Source organism: Monomorium pharaonis, chromosome 10, assembly GCF_013373865.1.
Source record: "Monomorium pharaonis isolate MP-MQ-018 chromosome 10, ASM1337386v2, whole genome shotgun sequence".
NCBI lineage: Eukaryota > Metazoa > Arthropoda > Insecta > Hymenoptera > Formicidae > Monomorium > Monomorium pharaonis.
Genome location: NC_050476.1, coordinates 8,537,402 through 8,556,957, shown reverse-complemented (window position 1 = coordinate 8,556,957; position 19,556 = coordinate 8,537,402). Strand labels below are relative to the sequence as shown.

At 33.3% G+C, this 19,556-nt stretch overlaps 1 protein-coding gene across 1 annotated transcript in view; it reads right to left on the bottom strand.

Annotated features, from left to right (window-relative positions):
• LOC105840132 (pyrokinin-1 receptor) overlaps positions 1 to 19,556 on the bottom strand; it is a 69,756-nt gene continuing 50,200 nt past the window's right edge. The window contains exons 2-3 of the mRNA XM_012686925.3: positions 8,454 to 8,680; positions 1 to 3,836 (exon numbers count right to left, since the gene is read on the bottom strand). Coding sequence (XP_012542379.1) covers positions 3,204 to 3,836; positions 8,454 to 8,680 — 860 coding nt within the window. The 3' untranslated portion in view covers positions 1 to 3,203. The remainder of the gene's footprint in view (positions 3,837 to 8,453; positions 8,681 to 19,556) is intronic.

Here is a 19,556-nt window from a genome sequence, read left to right as displayed (position 1 = left end):
TTTTTTTTTCTAGAAAAAAATTTATAAAGTTATATCACTTCTTGTTCTGTCTCTCTAAACTCATAGGCTAGTATTCATAATGTGTCTTTATATTTAAAAACAAACTAAGTCGTCTTAGGCCAGTATTCATAGTCGGGTCTTATATTTGAGATCGTCTTAAGTACCGTCTTAAAATGCCATCAGCCAATCACAGAGCCATATTAGCATCTTAAGACATTAAATACAATCTCATTTTAAATACAATCTCAGGCTGCGTTCCGAAATTCACTGCCAGTAATGAAACTCTATAGTTCGTGTTACATGTACTATACATTTTCAGTACTGGCAGTAAATTTCGGAACGCAGCCTTAACCCATTAAGGCCCAAGTGGACAGTTTCTGTAACCTTTTTCAGCTGTAACCTTTTCAGATATTTTATACTATGAATCTAATCCTCAAAAAATTTTACACCAACTTTTTCTTATGTAAAATTTTCTGAACTTTTAATATCCGTAGTCAGAATTTTTTTTAATGCGATTTGGACAAATTATGTTAATTTATTTGCAAAAAAAAATTGATTTTTCACTAAATTTTTTTTTTCAATTAATATTTACACATGGAAAACGGATGGACATATCTCTTAAGATGCAATTTCATGCGAGCGAAGAAAAGCTGGCGTTTACCCCCACTCCATCGCAACGAAATTTTAGCATTGAAATACTAAAAACTATCGCCTCCTACTTTTTCATGGAGCGTTTCTTCGTTGGCTTAAATTTGAAACAGTTTCGAAAATATGAAGGAATACGTAAGAGCTACAGTTGGAGCAGAGATTAGAAGACGACGTGCAGCTGCCGTAATTGCAACTATGCATTTAATACAACAAAAAAAGTATAAAATATAAATAAAAAAATATGATGAAAATATAAATATGATAAAAATATGAATTTTTATCTATTTGCCAGTAATTGTAACCCTCTACACATAAATGGAAAGACATTTCTTGTTCATTACAAATTGTTTTGCACACACCGCAGGTGTACGACATTTATAAAGTTTCTTACAAGAAATACAAAAGAACACTATTAAATAAATCATTCTAAATATAAATAAGAAATCAATCTAACCTATACATATATTTTGTTATCATGTATATACTATGACATATGTCAATTTTGTTTCAATATTTTTATATTCTATTAAAAATTAACATTTTTCCATTTTTATTTTATTCAAAATATATTTTATTATTTTACCCGTTCCATCATGACGTTAATTTTATATCGCTTATATGTTTGGCGTGCTTAGCTGATAGTTGGATTAAGGCTGCGGTCTACTTGACGCTACAAATGCTTTGAAGCGTTTGATTGACCAATCGAAACAAAGATTTTTACAAATTGACCAATCATCAAAGAATGCTTCGAAACCTTTGTAGCGTCAAGTGGACCGTAGCCTACGTCGAACTTTCAACGCGCAACGTGTTGTTGCTGATACAGTCATATTGTCGAAAATCGAAGAAGAGATGGTAAACGCCAGCTTTTCTTCGCTTGCATGAAATTGCACCTTTAGAAGTGAAAATCTTGCGGCCATAGACCATGGACTTTCAAATGGACGTGTATATTTTAATTCAAGATGGCAACATTCAATATGGCGGTTAGAAGAGGGAAAAACTATGAAATCTTTGATCTCCATAATGTAAATATTTCTTTCAATCGCTTCATCATCCAAATTGTTTTTTAGAAGTTTTTTGGGTCACTGATTGTGATTCCGTTATCAGACATGTCAAATTCAAGATGGCAAATCTAATATGGCGGTTGAAAATGTTTGAAGTCAATCAAATTTACTGAAAATTATTATGTGGGGAGTCGCTAATTATGAATTTGACATCAAAATATTCGAACCCAAGATAGCATCAAAATATTCAAACCCAAAAACCCCCATAAAATAAATTTCAACAAATTATTTGAAAAAAGTTACAGAAAACTGTCCGCTTAGGTCTTAATAGGTTAAGACATCATGAATCAATCACAGAGGCGTATTAACATTTTGAGATTGTATTTAAGACGATCTTGAAAAAGATTGGTCTTAAGAATGGTCTAGTCAAAATAATTTAATTACTAATATTCTAGAGTAATTGCGATAATTACTTTAAAAAAGAAATTATTATTTTAATTTGAATGAATTTAGCTAAAAGTGAATTCAGATTTTTAAAGAAGTTTACGTAACGCGGCCCTATGCAGTATCAGTTCTATCTCACTAGCTCTAGTTCAGAGTAAAGCAAGAAGTCGCGCAACAATCCACTTTACAGTAGTAGTACGTATTATTATATTAAAACAACCCAGCTAACAGTACGCTGCCATCAGATGGGGGAAGTAATATTTTTTATAAATAATAAAACACAAAATAAACTAAAAATACAACATTATCAAGTTCTTCATATGTTCTTTTAATAAAATAATTTTTTAAAGCGCTTAAAAAAGGATTTCAAAGTAAAAGTAAATAAAATGTATTTTGAGAATATTGTATAGGAATTTTATTCTGCAAATAGTGAATCAGTCTTTTCCGTTCCAGAGTAAAACAACCGCACTTTAAGCGCCCTCTCACTGACTTCTGCATAACATGAAATGTATAATGCATAAGAGAATTAACCAATCAGAGGTCTTTATTTCTATCCTGGGAAGGAAAATAGATGACTGATTGATTAATTTTCTTACGCGTCAGGCACTATGCGTTATGCAAAAATCTGTGCGGGGGCCCTAAAGCTGTACAATAAATTATGAATTACTTTATGTTGACTTTATAATAACTTTAACTAATAAAATTTCTCGTTCAAAAACGTAGAATTAAATTTGTTATAATAAATTATGTTTAATGTTAAACCACTGATCTACTAAAAAAGGATATTCTTTCACTCAAATGGAATTCAGTTTAACTTTTAAATCATGATTTTTTTACTTAAAATGCGAATCACACTTAAAGCGCAGGCTTAAATTTTATTCTTTTTTATACTTGTGTTTTATTTATTTCAACAATATTTCATTCTATGAAATTTTTTCGTGTACATATCCCTTAAATAATTTCGTTTTCGGATACATCAAGCGCCGTCATTATTATCTCTATATCGTTAAGTAATAAGATTTTGCATTGTCATTACAATAAATGCAAAAACCAACAAAAAAATCAGTCTTCTCGAATATTTCAAATCGCAAAAACACTCGCAAATATGTTCTACACGGGTCGTTGTTCGTTGCTATCGCGAATGTTCCACATCGTCATTGACAGCTCTTCGCGGGGATTCCCAGTCTCGTCGAACACGCGATCTTCGGGCACGGTCGAACCCCTGGGAAACCTGAGAGTCTTCAAACCGGGCAACCACTTTAGGAACCTCCACCATTTCTTTTCGGAACTGTCGATGCTGGATGCGTTTTGTACATTCTTGTACCTTGTTCTCTTGGTCCACGAAGTTTCCTGATTTTTGCGAAGCGATCGATTCTTGCGATGTCCGCTGATTAGCGACCGAGAGTTTTTTTTCGTCGGCGAGACGTCGTTGTTATTCTTCGTTTCTTTAGTGTGTCCACTTTGCACCGAGTTTGTTCGAGCTTGTTCGTTTGTTATATCCTGAACGTTGGTGGACGCCGGTAGATTTTCTGGATTATTTATGGGCTGTCTTTGGCTCTCTTCCACGGAATTTCCTGAACCTTCCATGCTGTCGACAATTATGCCGGATCCTCCATCGGTCCCCGCTATCCTTGAGCCGTAAGCACCGATGGTGCGTTGTTGGGAACGCGACAGGCTGGAATAGGATCGTTGCTCATTACGTGCTGGCAATCCAGGGAGTCTGAAGCTCTTCGATAATGTTTCCTGAAACGGACCAGACCGGATTCATTTATGATAGGCAAAATATATGTTGTTGTTGTACTTTCTTTGCTATTAAAACTGTTTAGGTTGTATACCCTACTAGAACCGCCGAAAGTGTCAACATATCTCTTATCATCGGTTTTTATTAATACAGCATTATTTTAATATTATTTGCATTATTTAAAATTGTACATAGTAAAAAATTTTGTGTTTTCTTGTTAAAAAATATCCTAATTAAAATTTTTATTTCAAAATTTAACAGATTTGCTTGTTACTTTAATATGTTGCTGCTGTGTTAAATAAAGTGTTAAATTATTAGAACAACTAAAAAAAAGTGTAAAAGTAACACAACGTACAAGTACTTTTAATTTTACACAATAAATATGTTCCTTATTATTAGCGTTAGGATTTATCTGTTAAAATTGACAGAAAAAAAATGTTGAGTTCACTCTATAATTAGGTTTTAACAAGAACCATTTTATTTCTAGGGGCTTCACTATCTACCCCAAGATGGCGCATTTCTCGTGAAAAAGATTCACCCATTGAGTGAATAAAAGCGGCTTGCCAAGAACAGAAAACCAAGTACGATTGCATTCTTATATATTATAATATTGGACTAATTAGTCTAATAATATACACACCAAATTTTTAGCGATGATCCACGAACAATCTATATATGCAATTTAAAAAATTTTTTTCAGTATTTCTAAATTAATTATTATTTAACATATATAATATATTAAATTAATGTATATAACGTGTAAAATAATATTATTATCATATTACATAACATACAATATGTTATTGTAACACGTTATATATGTTACATTAACATTATTATAGTTAAAGTAACATGTTACATGTGTTACTTCCCACACAGAAATTGATCATCTCGATATTATCCCATTTTGTCCTGGCAAGATAAACGTCTTGTGGTTGTCCATAAAGCTATCAGTAAAACCTCATCCTATTCAAGATCAATGCAGGATGGTTTAACGATATTCCGTTGTAACAACGCGTAGACGAGCAAAACGCACTCTCTAGAAGACATCCATAGGAGCTTTCAGTAAGATCTCGTTTTATTCAAGATCAATGCAGGACGATTTAAAGATATCTTGTCGTAACAGCATATAGATGACCAAAGCACACTTCCTAGAGAACATCCATAGGAGCTCTCAATAAGATCTCGTCTTACTCAAAATCAATGTAGGACAGTTTAAAGATATCCCGTCGTAACAGCGCACGATTTAGAGAAAATCCATAGGAGCTCTCAATAAGACATTATCCTATTCAAGATCAATGCAGGACGATTTAAAGATATTTGATCGTAACAGCGCATAGACGACCAAAGCGCACTTTCTAGAGGACATTCATAGGAGCCCTCAATAAGATCTCGTCCTACTCAAGATCAATGCGGAACAGTTTAAAGATATCCCGTCGTAACAGCGAATAGACGAACAAAGCGTACGCTTTAGAAAATATCCATAAGAGCTTTCAATAAGACTTCATCTTAGTCAAGATCAATGCAGGACGATTCAAAGAAAGTGAAAATTACGACAATATTACACTTATTAAATATAAAGGTAAAAGAGTTTATATCTTGTCTGTATTGAAACATAATAATTTCTATGTAAATTTTTACTTCCAATGTGTGTACACCATGTAGATCTTGGGACAACTTAAACTGAGAATATGTTATATCACATTTTTTAATTGACAAGCAATTTAATAATTTTAATGCTCATAAGTATCTTAAAACACTAATAAAATTATTGCAAAAAATACTTTAGATTAAACCTAAAAATAACACCTCAAAATTTAAACCTAAATTTTTCTGTATTCTAAGTAAAAAAAATAAGTATAAAAATATATGCAGTCAAGAAAAAATATAAATTTTATATAATTATTCTTCAATATTCATTTTAATAAAATTTTCTTTTGAGGGTTTTTTGTTACTAGAAATAAAATTTCAATGTGCGTGTGCGTGTACGTGTGCGTGTGCGTGCGTGCGTGTGTGGATGATTAATACACAATTTACACTAAAAATGTTAACAAATTAATATTACTATATTATTACGGTTATTTGAGAATGTATATTAACCCTTTCGTGTTTCCGGTTTTCCCAGAAAAAAAGCGTTTTATATGAAGATAGTTTCTATACATTTTTAGTGTTAGTTCTATGGTGCTAATTTTAAAAAATTTATCAAAATTAACATTTAAATGGAAAATTCAAGATGATGGAATGAAATTAAAAATGGCGAATTAAAAATAGCGGTCATGAAATCACGGAAAATGATCTTAAGAGGATGCTAAAGCCGTGTGTTTTAACCGACATTCTGTATTTATCACTTAATTTCGAATTGAATTTACAGAATTGATAATCCTTTTACACTTTAAAGTACGTACACAAATAAACCCGGGGACGATTAGATAAAGACCAAAATGCAAAAAAATTTTTAAAGTTTATTTGTTTATAAAAATATTTGCTTCAAAATACAAGTTATGTAGCTTATACGTACAAATAAATGGTGTTCCCGGGTTCGGAATAGATTGAGGAATAAGATTATAATTGTCAAATTACGATTACAAGCCGTACAAAAAAGATATTTTAAAAATAGAAGCGCTTAAATGAATAAAATTGTTGATTACATAAATATGTTTTTTTACGGCTTGTAAACGTAATTTGACAAATATAGTCTTATTCTTCCTATTCCAAACTGCGAGACACCATTTATTTGTAAGTATAAGCTATATAACTTGTATTTTAAAGCAAATTTTTTCATGAACAAAGATAAATAATGACTCTGCATTATCGACCTCAATCAAGTTTGATGGGCAGTTTAGCATCCTCTTAAGGCGATACTGGACTGCCTCTTAAATTTGATCGGGATCGCTAATGTAGAGTCATTCGTGCACATCACTAATAAGCTTTCGTATATATTTCTTTTATAGATTTGGAAATTCTTATCTAGAATAAAGTACATTTATTAATATCTGTGAATTGGATTTTATATCAAAAACCAAAAAGATTTTTTTCATATTACTCTACTTATCGACTTCTTCCAAATCCGCACTTACACATACATACGAGATTTTCATAAATAGAAATCTATTATACTGAAGCGTGTAGAATCCAGATTATTCTAAAAGCACAGAATTGTTCTTTCTTGTAATGCAATAGGTAGGGCACGCTTATTTGTACATACAAACTCTAAAACTTTTATACGCAGCAAATGTTTTCACGAGTCGACCGCAGGAATCAATTACAAAACTGTAATTTTTTAATTTTTGTTCGTTTTTCATATAAACTTGTGTGTACCACTCTCCGTTATTGTCTATATTTTAATTCTGGAGAAAAATTTTTAATTCTGTGTAATCAACAAAAAGATTTTTGAGTAAAACAATAATCGCGTTTAATAGATAAAACAAACCTATCTCTAGCGTCTCCTTAAGTTGCAACATTATAGGTTTATAAAACAATTTAGAATAAAATAATATCGCATCGTATGCACATGCACAGATACACGCACACACATATAAGATACGTGAGAGGCAAGAGAACTCACGATAATCAAGCACCCCAGTGCATGAAATACCACCACGTTCTCGTCGTTGATTCTAGGAGGGTAATTCTAAGAACTGGAATTATATTCGTACATACGTATTTGCATTCATACATTATAGTCATACATACATTCATTTACTCATATATATGTATATACTGCTTTACTAAAATACATGTACATAATCACACACGCACACACGCACACACACATACGCGCGCTCACATATTCACGTACGATTGTTTAATCTAAAATATATGTAAAATGATTAAAATATTCTGAAAAATAAATTACGCACACTTTAATTACACGTACAAACTATTACAATATTTATCATAATAAAATTTTAATCTTTTGTATTTCTTTCATAATTAAATAAAATTTTAAGTATATAACTAGCATTAATTCAATAAATTTTTAATATAATATACGATTATTTTTTACTCCTTAAAAGTTGGATCTATTACAAAGTTTATATAACTATATTTTAATAAAAACATAACATTTTAAAGAATACAACAATGTTTGTGCATATAGCTTGAACATTCCTCTTTAAAATAAGCGAAAGTAGAAGTCGATAGAACTATTTGTTTAAAAATTGCAACAATTTTTGTAAGTGAAACATATATGTCTCAGAAGTACGAAAGAGTGATGTGTTAATCGCTTTTCAGGGGTTTAAAATAATAATAATAGTTTAAACACAAATAAAATGGATCAAATTCTTTTTATAAATCAAGTTTCTAAAAAGTCGGAGAAAATTAATAATCTATTTAAAAATTTATACTTAAGATTTATAGCAATTTAAAATTTGCGGAGTCCACCATCAAAATGTCCACCATCGACGATTCTAGTATTAAAAGCAGATTTTTATACAATGCATTTTATAAAGAATATAACTTTATACTAAGATTTTTGAAAATTATTGTGCTTATTCTTGCAATATATTAATACTTATTCCATGATACGCTTTATTAAACAATGACCTTTATTTTATTTTAATTTGTTATTATGTAATTTTTATTATTTTTCTAAAAATACCAGCTATTATTTTGCTTACCATAAACGCCATGCGAAATTTGTTTGACATAATATTGTAAAGGATCGGATTGATCGTCGTGGATACATAATAGAAAACGCCTGACACGTAAGTCATTAGAAGGTAAAGGAACTCCATCCACGGACCGTTCGATGTGATATGATCCTCGGTATTAGTGCCATATATAGCAATCAATCGCTGAACGTGAAATGGAGCCCAGCAAATGAAGAATGCTATCACAACAGCAACTGCAACAAATATTTCATAAATATAATAGTCAGACGAAAATATCATTATTTCTTTATGTAGGCATGTAACTCCAGCATTTACATAGATCGGTATTTATAGTCGAATCTTATTTAAAGGTCGTCTCAAGCAATGTCTTAAGATGCTAATACGGGCCTGTGATTGGCTGATGGCATCTTAAGACAGTACTTAAGATGATCTTAAATATAAGATCCGATTATGAATACCGGCCATAATATGGGGATTTACACCGTAGAAGTAAAAAAAGAGTAAGGATAAATTACATGTAATATTACTATTCTGTTATATGTCGTTATGTTAGTATTGCATTGTAATTTCAGTTTTTTACTGTTATTAATAAAAATATTAATAAAACCAACGTGAGTTGAATCAATTTATCAACGTAGTAAAAAGTGTAATCATATATCACGACCTTCCCCAGTGAACACAGTAATATAGCAGCAGTGTAACAGCAATGTAACCGAATATAACAAGTTACGTTACGAAATTACACGTAACTTACATGTAAGTTACAATTTCCGACTCAGCAATATAACATGTTATAATTACATGTTAACTAACCGTTACACAACAGTTACAGTAAAGAAAAATAAAATAAAATAAAAATTTCATTTTTTTGAAATTATTTTTATCAACAGCACATACTACATTTAGAATAAATTTTTATTAATTAATTAAATTTAAATTATGTTATTTTTTATTTTATTCTTACTTGCCGCTGCTAGGTTTGAACCCGGGACTTTAGGATTACGAACCTTGTACTCTACCTGCTACGCCAATTTGACTCATCGATATGGGTACTTGTTATGGGAGCGTCCCAGATGCGCACAGTAATAAACGGACACAGCAGACTGAGTGAAACGGACACAGTAATAAACGGACACAGACCAAACGGACACAGTAATAAACGGACACAGTAACAAACGGACACAGTAACAAACGGACACAGACCAAATGCGCACAGAGCAAAACGGACACAGTGCGAAACGGACACAGTAACAAACGGACACAGACCAAATGCGCACAGAGCGAAACAGACACAGTGCGAAACGGACACAGACCAAATGCGCAAGGACCAAATGCACACGGATCAAATGCGCACACTGCACATGCGCACACTGCACGTGCTCACGGACCAAATGCAATCCATGTACATTGCAAGCAGAGTAAAGTCCACATAGGTTAGCGACTTGGACGGGGTGGGTGCGGGAGGGGGCCGTGTGTGTGTGTGTGTGTGTGTGTGCGTGCAAAGCATTCACTGCATCACATGGGTTTGCGACTTTCCGTGTATGCATTTGGTCTGTGCGCATTTGGTCTGTGTCCGTTTCGCTCTGTGCGCATTTGGTCTGTGTCCGTTTCGCACTGTGTCCGTTTCGCTCTGTGCGCATTTGGTCTGTGTCCGTTTGTTACTGTGTCCGTTTCGCACTGTGTCCGTTTGTTACTGTGTCCGTTTCGCACTGTGTCCGTTTATTACTGTGTCCGTTTGGTCTGTGTCCGTTTGTTACTGTGTCCGTTTCACTCAGCTTGCTGTGTCCGTTTATTACTGTGCGCATCTGGGACTCACTCCTTGTTATTGTCTACATATACCTATATGTAAACTGACGCGACTATATTATTTTTTATAAAAGCAATTAAATTTTGCAAAACATTTAAAAAAGAAATAGCATTAATTTATTTACTTATTAATTTCATTGTTAAATTTATCTTTTTCCATAACCTTAATAATTTGATGGAAATTGCGATCTATTTAGCACTAATCTTTGAAGCGTTCAAATGATTAATTAGATGGTTAACTATATAGATCATAATTCTAAGAAAAATTGAATAGTATACATTTATTATTCTGTTTTTGTTCAGCACATGATGAATTTAGATTTTGTGCATTTTTTGTGCGCAGTAATTGTAGACAAACCGTTATTTTTGGAAACATTATCTTTATAATAATTTTTTTTATTATTAAATAGATCTGTCATTCAGGATGTTATAATGTCTGATTTCTGAGTCAACTACGACGCATCGTTCCGTAATAACATTGATACGAACGTGTTATGTTACGATTATACAATTTTTGTTACAGTTGAATAACTGTAACGCCAAAACGATGTATAACAGCTAGATCACTTGCGTATAACAAATATTACGTAACAGGTTATTTCCATGTCATATAGCACCTACATATCACAAGAATAACAATGTTAAATTACATGTAACTTCCATGTTATATTGCCGCTATAAAATGTGTTCACTGGGTCGTAAAATAAGGAAAAAGTGTGTAAAAAGTTCAATGACTATTCCACGATACATGTAAATATAGAGTGATTGTAAAAGATGAAATAGTAAAATACAAATGCTTAGCTCTTCTTATTTTTTATTTAACTTAATATCTTGTATATCCTGCTTGCAATATATAGCATTTTTAGCGCTAGGATTTATTCCGGCATTGTACAGACGTTTAGTAGTTGGGTATGCAATATGTGCGCTTGCGCAGATCACGTAAAATAAACTCGTATTTACTATACTGTTAACCAACGGCTACTATCTTATACAATAATAGTTAATTCGAGAGGGAAAAAATGGCGGAGAAGAGTGGATGGAGAGAAGAGTTGCTCTTCGGGAAACATTGGATAAAGTGAAGTGATAAGTGGTGATGGAGTGAGGAAAATGATAAGAGGAGGAAGAAAAAGTGGAAAGGAGGACCGGACATTGAAGTGTGCGGAGGAGGTAGAATAGGCAGGAGGCGGATAAGAAAAATTGGAGCAGGCAAGTGAGAAGATGATGTGGCGGATGGAGAAGGAGGGCAACACGCAGGCGCGACCAAAGTGGAGAGGAGAGAGAAGATAGAAGAAGGATCAGGGAGTCGGTTGGCAGCGGTGACAGCGGAGAGGACAGCAGATGGCGCGGAAGAAGGAGAAGGATGGTGGTAGCGGGTTTGGGAACGCAATGCGTTCGCAAACACGTGGTCCACCAGGAGATTTCGAGTGGAGCGAGATATCGGTAGATCGATAGGAGTTAAGGGAGGAAAGTGATTGGTGGAGAGAGCAAAGAGAATTGGCAATGTTGGCGATGCAGGAAGACGGCAGATGGAGTCATAGGAGCGAAAAAAGAGAAGGATGCAGAATGGACAGAAGGATGGCGGTAACGGGTTTGGGAATGCTAGCGTTCGCAAATACGTGGTCCGTCAGGAAGAAAGAGAGGAAAGATAGTAAGAAAGAAGGTAGAATAGTGGAGCGAGATCTCGATAAATCAATAGGAAGAGGAGGAAGAAGATTGGTGGAGAAAACGAGAATGAAAGATGGAGAGAAAAATCGAGTCAGAATAGGGTGAAGTGCCACATGCGGTAATGAGAAAAGAAATGGTAGTTAAGAAAGAAGCGAAAAACGAGAGGCGGAACACGCAAAACAGAGAGGAAAGAAATAGAAGAAAGAAGGTGGAAGATAAGAACATGGAAATCGAAGAATTGAGAGAAATAAGGAACGAGCTAAGAGGAATAAGAGAAGGTATGATGGATTTGGTGGAGTTGTGGAAGTAGATGAGGAAGTAGATAGAGAAAGAGGAAGAGCGAGGGAAAAGGCGAGGAGGAGAGATAGTGGAAAGAGATCAGAAAGGAAAAGAGGAAGGATGGGCAAGAAGAACAGAGGTCAACAGGTGAGAAAAAAAAGAAGAAAGGAGAAGTCCAGAGGAGAGGGAGTGGTGACAGGCAACGGGATAGCAAAGAGAAGAAGACGGAAGAAAAAAGGAAGAGTGAGGAAGGGGGGGAGGCAAAAGAAGAGAAGATAAAAGTGGGAGAGAGAAGGAAAAAGGAGGTGAAGAGTAAGGAAAAGAAGTCAGAGGGAGGAGACGAGGAGAAAGACGGAGGTGAAAAGTGCAAGGAGAGGAGGGACGAGAAGAATGAGGTGACGGAGGAGATGATGGAGAAGTGGTGGAAAGAGGTGGAAGCGGAGGAGGAGAGAATGTGGAAGAGAGAGAGAAAAAGAAAGGAGAGAAGGAGAGGAGAAGAGAAAAAAGGAGGGATGATAGAGAGGAGGTGACAGAAGGACGTAGTAAAAGAGAGGAAAGTGAATGGAAAGAAGTACAGAGAAAGAAGAATGGACAGAAGGAGACAGAAGAAGGGAGGAGCAGAACGGAGGGGAGAGAGGAGCCAGAGGAGTACAGAAGGAAGAATGGAGGAAGAGGACAGACAGCAGGAAGGAGATGGAGGAGAGGATGAGGAGCAGATTGGAGGAGAGAGAGAGAACCACGCAGAAAGAAAGACGGAGGACAGGAGGGGAAGAAGAAGACAGGAGAAGAAAAGAGAAGAATGTAGTGTGGAGAGGGGTGGAGGGGGAGGACGAAGAGGAGAGGAGGTTTTTTGTGGAGGGTATTATGGAGCGGGTGCTGGGAAGGAGGGTGACCGTGGACAGGATGGAGGAAAGGAAGGGGGAGGGGGGAAGGTGGGTGTTAATAACGGAGATAGAAAGAGATGCGGATAGAGAAGAGATATTGGCAAGGGAAGGAGAGGTGAAGGGGACATGAAGAGTGGGAGTGGATGAGGACTTGACGCTGGAGGAGAGAAAAGATGAGGTGGAAGATCTTGGAGGCGGCGAGAAGAGAAAGGACAAAGGGCAAAAAGGTGGAAGTATCAAATAGAGGGTTGTGGGTGGAGGAGAGGAAGTGGAGTTGGGTTGGAGAGGGGGGGAGATGGAGAAAGGAGGAAAGGGATTAAAAAGCAAGGAGGGAAAAAGGGGAGAGAAGAGGAGAGAAAAGTTGAAGGAAGAGTTAGGAGGGAGGGGTGGAGCAGACAGTGGACAGTGGATTAGAGAAAGTAAAGTAAAGGAATAAAGGAGGGAGGGTGAAAGATACTGTATTGCTGTATGTTAATTATTAAAAAAATATGATTTATTTTGTAACAGGTGGCAGAACGGCAAAGGAGAGAGAAGGAGGAAAGGACGAGAGGAGGATAGATTAGAAACGAAGATAGGGGAGGGAGGATAAGTATGTAAGGTCGCATATGGCCAGGCCGTGTAGTAAAAGAGAGGAAGGCAGAAACGAGAGACGAAGAAAAAGCAATACTGGAGAAAGCACAGAAGGACGAGAGGGAGGAAGGAAAAGTAACATAAAAGATGAGGGAAAGAGAGCATGAAGAGAGTGAATGAGACAATTCAGAGAGGGTTTGGTGACGGATGGAGTGAAGTGTATGATATTTAATGATGTAAATAATTAACAAGATTTTTGACGAAAATGAAATGTATGTATGTATGTATAAGAGGAGACTGCAAACCCTGAGGGGACGCAGTAATAAAGTTCAATAGTTGATTTGAAGTATTTACGTCCACCGGATGTGTGTCGAGGGATTTTCAAACATCCAGAGTACATTTGTGAAAATCCATAAGACTGAGGATATACTAAGCATGTTCTTATGTCCGTTTATAAGATATCTCTTCGTGATCCAAAATTTACGATATAATTATGTAATATAATGTCTATCCTAATAATATCCACTGGATGTATATTAGATTTCTAAATGTCTTTTAATGCCCTTTTCCGTGATCACATTGAATCGTGACGTCAGAGATCCGATTCTCGAACTCATACGAAAAATTTTACATACGAAAATAATATTGCACATTTAAATGTATTGTTAAATGATGTATCTCTTTTAAATCTCAATTGATATGCCAATCGCACGCAGCATGGACGCATCATCACTATCATATGTAAAAATTTTTTGTACAAGTTGAAAAATTACCCTAAAACGAAAATTCATTGTATATGATGAAAATTCTTATGCGTCACTCTCAAATAAATATTTGAATAAAAACACATTTTAGACAATTTTAGTAACTTTATTTGCATTTATATTTGTAAGATACACTAAAAATTATTTTAGGTAATTGTTCAGTATAAGGGCGATCTCATCGATTTGGCTGTAACTTCACTATTTTGTATATTCGTCGTATTTGAAGAATCATGATTTGAAGAAGGTAAGCAAGTATTAGTCTTCTTTTTTTTATTCAATAAACACTCAACAATTCTTTAATATAATTGGTTTTCCAAAAATTGTCGTTGGTTAGTTCCAATATCGGCGTGTAGAACACGAATCTGCAAGTAAAAATTGTCGGTCTCAACTAGGAAAAAAGTTATTAAGCACTAAAGTTGATAGTTGCGTGGTTGGGATTTCTGTCATATCGACATAATGTAGACGCATCTGATCATGCGCAAGGACATAAAAGTGCATGAAATTACATACACCCAGATAGCCAAATAAAGGCAATGTGTTGTTATTTTGCTGTCACTTATTCCCTATTAATTTTATCAAACTAAAGCCAAGGTGTTTCTTCAAACTGTTTGTTGTTCTGACATCATGTAAAATTCTACATTAGAATTCAACAAACTGACGGCAAGTTGTCAATATGCATGCACAATTGCTGTCAATGTGACAAATTTATTATTTCTCAATGCATGCACTTATAATTATATAAACTCATGAAGGTCATTTGCTCTCCTAATGTTAACTTCGTTCCACGTTAAATTACAACGACAGCAAATTGTGGGCAAGTTCACAACATACATGCAGTACATTAATTTGCCCGATGTGCTTAATCTCGCTTGGCTATCTGGGCAACCTCTGTTAATATTTTAGTACACCGATAAATTATGTTTTGTTAAAGCAGAGAATAAATCGTATATGGAAACTTTTCTATATATGACTTATTCTCTGCTTTAACAAAATACAATTTTGTTTATAAATATTCTATGTATATAAATACTGTTCGAAATTGACCTATTCTCTGCTTTTATGTTGGTAAGTCAGAAAATGATAAAAAAATGATACTTTATAATATTGTCCATTAATGCGCATGGACAGTACCCATAGAAATTGGCATCCAGTGGACGGCCAATGGACGTCCACTAAACCTCCATAGATCCATGGGACGTCCATATCCACGGTGGAAGTCAGATGGACGTCCATTCGAGATTCAGTAAACTTTCATGGCTCCATTGGATGTTTATTTCCATGATGGAAGTCAGATGGACGTCCATTAGAGATCCACTAAACTTCCATAGCTCTTTGGGATATTTACTTCCATAGTAACCCGAGTAGAAAATGTAACAGGGCACTGATAAGGCCCTGATAAGGATTCCTTAAAATTAATCAGACTCTAGCAAGGATATATAAGTAGGGCCTGAAAAGGAAGTGAAACAAATGGTTTAAGAGTACCTTAAAGGAAAAATTATCAGGGGCTCGATTCTTGAATTCATTCGCAAGAAAACGTATGCGCAAATACCCGCTCTAACCGAAAAGTTGCAAGTTTATTGGTTAAAAGTCATACGATAGCCAATAAATTTCCAAGTTTTCTGTAAGAACAGAATTTGCGAATACGTTTCTCTTGCGAATGAATTCAAGAATCGAGCCCCTGGACCTTATAAGCAAATATTACCAGGGCCTTATAAGAAAATCTAGGTATGCCGATTCGGGGTAGATCTGACCACCCCCAATTGATTCTGATAAGGGATGTAATAAAAATAAAAATTTAGGGGCCATATTATGTATACCATATCCAGATCAGGACCAAACGTCAAATCTGGCATGCCTGATTCGGTCATTATTACAGCATTTTCTGCAATCGAAAAAACGGTCACCCATCCATCTGCGAACCATCTTGAACGCTGCTTGACTTTTAAGATCGTACAGGAACTAACACCTCGAATTGATCCATGAACCCTTGATGTTTGTGGATACTTATATGTTATACATACGGGTTGTAGATCAGTTCAATAGATATTAAAAAGATAAAACATGTTTAGTTAAATTATATTTTTATAAATAAATATTAATTAACAAATTTTTTTATTAATTTTCATATACAAGAAATAGCATGTAAAATAACTTAAAAAACGATTGTTTTGATTAAAAAAAACAAATTTTTGCAACAAAAATTAGTTGCAAAAATTTTTTTAAATAATTTGTTATAAACAAAAAACATATATATTATAAACATTATATTATTTGTTATAAACATGGACATATTATATATGTTTCCGTCGTGGTTTATTTTAGGCTAGGATAATTATTTGTTAATTTGTTTATAACAAGTTGTAAAAAAAATTCGTTTATAACAAGTTGTAAAAAAATTTTTTTTGCAATTAATTGTTACAAAAATTATTGCCAAGAACTGCATTAACATTTTTTTCGATATCGCGACTTGTCCTTATTAGTTTTTCGTAACCAAATCTTACTTACAAGGGAACCTTGCAAACCCGAAAATTCTGATTTTAATGAAACTTGGCATAAATGTAGAGGGGGTAAATACACGAATTTAGAAATTATAAGTTTGTGCTTATAAACGGTTTAAAGGGTTGAAACCACTCTTCAAAAATTTAGTTTTTGCCTTTTCTCGATATATCTCGTAAACTAAACAAAATATTAAAAAATGTTTCATACAAAAGTTTTACAGTATAAGTACTTGTAGTTAACTATATTATTTATTTTTCCAAAAAAATTTTTTTTCAAAAACAAATTTTTTTTTCTTTGCAAAAAACATTTTTGGGAAAAAATAAATGGAATAGTTAAATAGAGGTATTCACGCCGTAAAACTTTTGTACGAAACATTTTTTTATATTTTGTTTAGTTTACGAGATATATCGAGAAAACGCAAAAATGTCCCAACTTTGAAGCGTGCTTTCACCCTTTCAAGCCAGTTTTGAACCAAAATAAAATTTTTTAAATTAATGTATTTATCCTTCTACATTTATGCCAAGTTTCATTAAAATCAGAAAATTTTACGTTTAGGCTTATAAACGGTTTGAAGGAGTAAAATTATCCTTCAAAGGTTGAGGTATTTTTACTTTTTCTCGATATATCTCGTAAACTAAACAAAATATAAAAAAATGTTTTATACAAAAGTTTTACAGCATAAATACTTTCATTTAACTATGCTGTTTATTTTTCAAAAAAATTTTTTTTTTTAATTAAAATAAATTTTCAATAAAATTGACTTTTATGTATATAGCATTTATAAAGTAATTATAGTTTATCAAATGATAAGTCATTCACTGCATTTGTTATAATATCTTTTATCACGTCACGTAATTGTATTTCTCTTTCATTTATAGTGGAATATGTGTAATTTGAAATAAAATAATTAACATATTAAGAACATTCGCAACATTTATGTGTAACATTATGCTTTGCATAATTAAAAACAATCTAACAGAAAAATCAAACACGTTAGATGTGGTGTATTGATCAAACATACGTTAGACTTGATACTGATGTGAAAATGACGCGTAACATCATTAATAAAAATATTAAACTTTGATACGTAACTTCCATTTCATATATGATATATACCGTGACATGACGAATATAAAACTTGAATGTGAATTTGTGACGTAGACAGAATGAACTGTGTGAAAGCAACGTGACTACTCTAATATTGCGCGCCTGTTAGATGAAAACTAATACATACAGGGATACAGATATAAATGTATAGTATTATAACATAGGTAATATATAACATATGTAATGTACACATAGATGATATAAATAAACCGTAGTATAAGATAGTATAATTACTTTATAAATGCTATATACATAAAAGTCAATTTTATTGAAAATTTATTTTAATTAAAAAAAATTTTTTTCTCGAAAAATGAACAGCGTAGTTAAATGAAAGCATTTATGCTGTAAAACTTTTGTATAAAACATTTTTTTATATTTTGTTTAGTTTACGAGATATATCGAGAAAAGATAAAAATATCTCAACCTTTAAAAAATAGTTTCACTCCTTCAAATCGTTTATAAACCCAAACGGAAAATTTTCTAATTTTAATGAAACGTGGCATAAATGTAGAAGGGGTAAATACATTAATAAAAAATGTTTTATTTTGGTTCAAAACCGGCTTGAAGGGGTAAAAGCACGCTTCAAAGTTGAGACATTTTTGCGTTTTCTCGATATATCTTGTGAACTAAACAAAATATAAAAAAATGTTTCATACAAAAGTTTTACGGCATAAATACCGCTATTTAACTATTTTATTTATTTTTTCCAAAAAAATTTTTTTTACAAAAAAAATTTTGTTTAAAAAAAATTTTTTAAAGAAATTAAATAACATAGTTAAATAGAAATACTTATACTGTAAAACTTTTGTATGAAACATTTTTTTATATTTCGTTTAATTTACGAGATATATCGAGAAAAGACAAAAACTCTAAATTTTTGAAGGATGGTTTCAACCCTTTAAACCGTTTATAAGCACCAATTTATAGTTTTTAAATTCATGTATTTACCCCCTCTACATTTATGCCAAGTTTCATTAAAATCAGAATTTTCGGGTTCTGTTGTTCCGCGAGGTTCCCTTGTTAGTAAATCTAAAGCATTCTTAATAGTACTTTGTAAGGCCCTTATTAGCTTTTCGTAACAAAATCTTATTTAATAAATCTAAGGCATCCTTAATAGTACCTTGTAAGGCCCTTGTTAGTTTTTCATAACAAAGTCTTACTTAGTAAATCTAAGACATTTTTAATAGTATCTTGTAAGACTCTTATTAGCTTTTTGTAACAAAATCTTACTTAATAAAGCTAAGGCATCCTTAATAACACCTTGTAAGCCCTTGTTAGTTTTTCATAACAAAATCTTACTTAGTAAATCTAAGGCATCCTTAATAGTATCTTGTAAGGCCCTTATTAGCTTTTCGTAACAAAATTTTACTTAATAAATCTAAAGCATCCTTAATAGTACCTTGTAAGGCCCTTGTTAGTTTTCCATAACAAAATCTTACTCAGTAAGTTTAAGGCATCCTTAATAACACCTTATAAGGCCCTGATGTGGTAATATTAAGGTAGCCCTTTTTATGGTATCCTTATTAAATCCTCAT